Raw genomic sequence first — 3,714 nt, forward strand, 5'->3', positions numbered from 1 at the left:
AAGTAAATATTAAAAATAAAAAATAATTTTTTATTAAGAATTTAATTGTCTTTTAAGATAACTGTTAGAAATCGTTTAAGGTTTTTTTTGAAATTATCATTCACAGAGAGAAAGATGATGATGTGGTGGGTTCCAATTAGAAGAGGACATGAAGCGTACACGTCGACGCGTGAATTTGTCACTTTCACCTACTCCTTAATACCCAATCCGGCCAACCTTGATATTCTCTCCTTTTTATTCATACAAAAACATTATAAATTTAATTTCCAAATTAAACTATATAGTATATAGTCTGCGCCTCACACATTCGTGAATCTTGATCACGGTTGTTCAGTTCTTCTTCAATTCTGTAATTGATGATCAATTCAAATTCAACGCATGGGGATGGAGAAAGGGATAGCAATATGATTGTTAATTTATTCATAATTAATTAAGATTTATGCGTTAAGTTTTAAAGGAGGGAGGGGAGGTGTTACACCAAGCTACAGGTCCACCAACTGGTGGTTATGCCTTGAACCCTTGTAAGCAAACAACCACACACACACATATACACACACTTGAACATGACACAATTTATGATATAACTTTTGTCACACGTGAGAAACTCGACAATGATTGACGTTAAAATTTACTAATTATTTATTCCTTTTTACCAATACCATAATTTCTTAACTTTTTATATATTTTCACGTTAAGAGAAAAGAGAGAGAGAGAGAGAGAGAGAGGGTAGTTGGTGTTAACATCCGCAAGCAATCAAGGAAGCAAACAAGTCATGGGTGCGGTGTTATTTTTTTAATGATTTAAAAATGAAAATATAATAATATGTTTGGATTGGTTGGTGCCGTTGTTCCAATGAAAAGGAAGTAGTTGTGGCTCTTCGTTTCAAGTATCTCTCTTGGGATTGCCATATGTCTGCCCTTCCTCACACTAAGGTTTTTTGTTTTTGTTTTAATTTTGTCTCCTCCATTTCTTGTTTCTCCACTTCTCTTTCTCACTTAGGCTCTCTCCCCTTCTTTCCTTTAATCTTCTTTCTTTACTGGTTAGTTTTCCGTTTTTCACTCTTATTACTCCCTAGCTTAGCTTCCTTGAACTGAGTACCCACCACTTTCTTTCAGGTATTTCACTTTTATGAGTTTATCCTTATCCACTGTTTTCTTCTGTTCATTATGCTAGCTGAAAGTGCGTGTTGTTCTCACACAGTGGGATTTCATGATTACAATAAAGCAAAAGTTAGAACTTAGTGTATATTAGAACCAATGAATAAGGTGCTTATAACCAGCTTAGATTTTTCTTTCGCTTGGACTTTGTAAGAGATCTTTGAGCTATTTACTTAATTAATCTATGCAGAGTGGTTGGTTCCAAGTGTTGAATTATGGGGATTTCGTTTAGTTTCGTTTCAGATTTGGTTTATTTTTCTTAGCTATGTTGGTGTTTGTGAATTTCATCTTTGCATAAGCTTAATATATGGTGGATGTGTTGACCCTTTTGTGCTTTGAAAACGTAAATAAAATATAAATATGTACTATATTATATAGTATATAGTTCCTGTATATCCTCAAACCAATGCAACATAATGGAAAATTAATGTATACAACAACAGTGTTGAACATTAGCCTAACAGTAGTGACGACCATGTTTGCTTTATGACAACGTTTTCTTTTCCTTTGAGTATACGGTGATTTTTATTTTATTAATTTTGTGTGCGTGGCTCAAAAAACTTGTTTAACAACCTCGTTCCTTGACTTTACTGCAGTTGAGCTGTTCTCGAAATCTATAGAAATGTATCCCAACCAAGCATTTTCTTCAGGATCCTATGCTGAGATGTTGTCTGGGAATCCTTTATTGTCTCATAACTACAACAATAATGGATCTGTTGGAGCACCAAACATGGTTGATCCAGCATGCAATTCTTTTGTAGAAGGTGAACAAAATGTACATGGCCAAGGCTTATCTCTTAGTCTAGGTACATCTGTTCCTTCCTTTCAATACCAGTATGATGGCACTGCTTCTGCTGCTGCTGAATGCATGGTATCTTTATCTTCTGGAGGCTTTCATGAAAGTGCCAAAAGAGAGGGTTTGTACAATTCCAATAACTCTGATCCATGCATTCAAGGATCATTCTCAAACGGTGTATTGAACTCACACTATCTTAAGGCAGCACAGGAGTTACTTGATGAAATAGTTGGTGTCCGAAAGGCTTTGTTGAAGCAACCTGGAATGGAGAAACAAGAAAAGTTCAATAATGTCATTGATGGTGGCTCCAAGGATTCTGATGGAAAATGTAACAGTCAATCTCTGCAAAATAATGTCAAACCTCCTAATGAATTATCAGCTGAAGAACGCCAGAGTTTATTAGAAAAGAAGACAAAGCTTCTGACCTTGTTGGATGAGGTAAATTAAATATCCTTGGTAATTGTTGGATCATATCATATAATAGTTTTCAACATTAGTTGAATAATCATAGAATGGTTTAATTTGTGATATGGTTGAATTAGGTGGATAAGAAATACAGACAGTACTGTCATCAGATGCAGATTGTGGTGTGGGGAACAAGAAGGGATACCGCGTCTTCGTTATGTTGATCAACAGCTTAGACAGCAAAAGGCACTTCAGCAACTTGGTGTAATGAGACAAGCTTGGAGGCCTCAGAGGGGTCTCCCCGAAACCTCTGTCTCAATACTTCGCGCTTGGCTTTTCGAACATTTTCTTCACCCGTATGTCATCACTTTCTATTTCAATATAAAAAACTTACATGCAGTTGTCTTCATCTTCAGGTGAAGTTGATAGTCAAAATTCGTCAGTTAAACATGTCAAATCATTTGATGGTTTTCAATTATCAACTTTACATAAAGATAACTGCATCCGAGTCTCTAACCTTTTCAAAATATATGAAAAGCTATGTTCAAAAGGATGCATCTGATCTTAGATAAGTGAGCAAATGAACTTTTTTAGAAGCGAACAAGTGAATTTTTTTTTAAATAATGTTGTAATAAAGTTATTAGATAAGTTTCATTTTGTAAATTGAAACCAGGTATCCCAAGGATTCAGAGAAAATCATGCTGGCAAGACAGACAGGCCTGACCAGAAACCAGGTACAATAATTAATTGAATTGTAAGTACAGTTATGGTTGGTATTTGGTAACATTCATATTATTAATGGTATTGATAATGATCAGGTGGCAAATTGGTTCATCAATGCACGGGTGCGGCTATGGAAGCCGATGGTTGAAGAAATGTATAAAGAAGAGTTTGGTGATTCTGATAACATAAGCTGCAATATTCGATCCGAAGGCATTGTGAAAAGTAAAAGAGATGATGCTCAAGCCTCTGATAACAAAGGGGAAGATGATTCACAAGACAATTTAGCAACCCTTGCTGATAGTGTCCAACAAGAAGGGCATTTTCATAAACATGCATCATGTTCCATGGATGAGAACAACAATAATGGGGTTTATAGTTGTGGAAGCATAATGGGTTGTAGTACTAGTCCTGCTGCATATGATTTTGCAGAGTTGGGTAACTTTACATCTACCATGGGTGGCCACGTGTCTCTTGCATTGGAATTGAGGAACTGTGAAAGGGATGGGTTTGGTGGCATGTCTGATAATGATGGCATCCACAAGAAAAGACGTAATCATAATCAGGGTTTGGCTTCTTCTTCTTCTTCTTCCTCCCCAGAGACTGATCACCTGCTAGATTATCATTTCACAGATT

General features: G+C 35.9%; 1 protein-coding gene across 1 annotated transcript in view; it reads left to right on the top strand.

The window, feature by feature from the left end:
- LOC107610078 (BEL1-like homeodomain protein 3) overlaps positions 713-3,714 on the top strand; it is a gene marked incomplete in the record, with an annotated part of 3,534 nt that continues 532 nt past the window's right edge. The window contains 6 exon segments of the mRNA XM_016312151.2: positions 713-1,115; positions 1,754-2,391; positions 2,496-2,542; positions 2,544-2,714; positions 3,032-3,092; positions 3,177-3,714. Coding sequence (XP_016167637.2) covers positions 1,780-2,391; positions 2,496-2,542; positions 2,544-2,714; positions 3,032-3,092; positions 3,177-3,714 — 1,429 coding nt within the window.

This window comes from Arachis ipaensis, chromosome B07 (genome assembly GCF_000816755.2).
Source record: "Arachis ipaensis cultivar K30076 chromosome B07, Araip1.1, whole genome shotgun sequence".
NCBI lineage: Eukaryota > Viridiplantae > Streptophyta > Magnoliopsida > Fabales > Fabaceae > Arachis > Arachis ipaensis.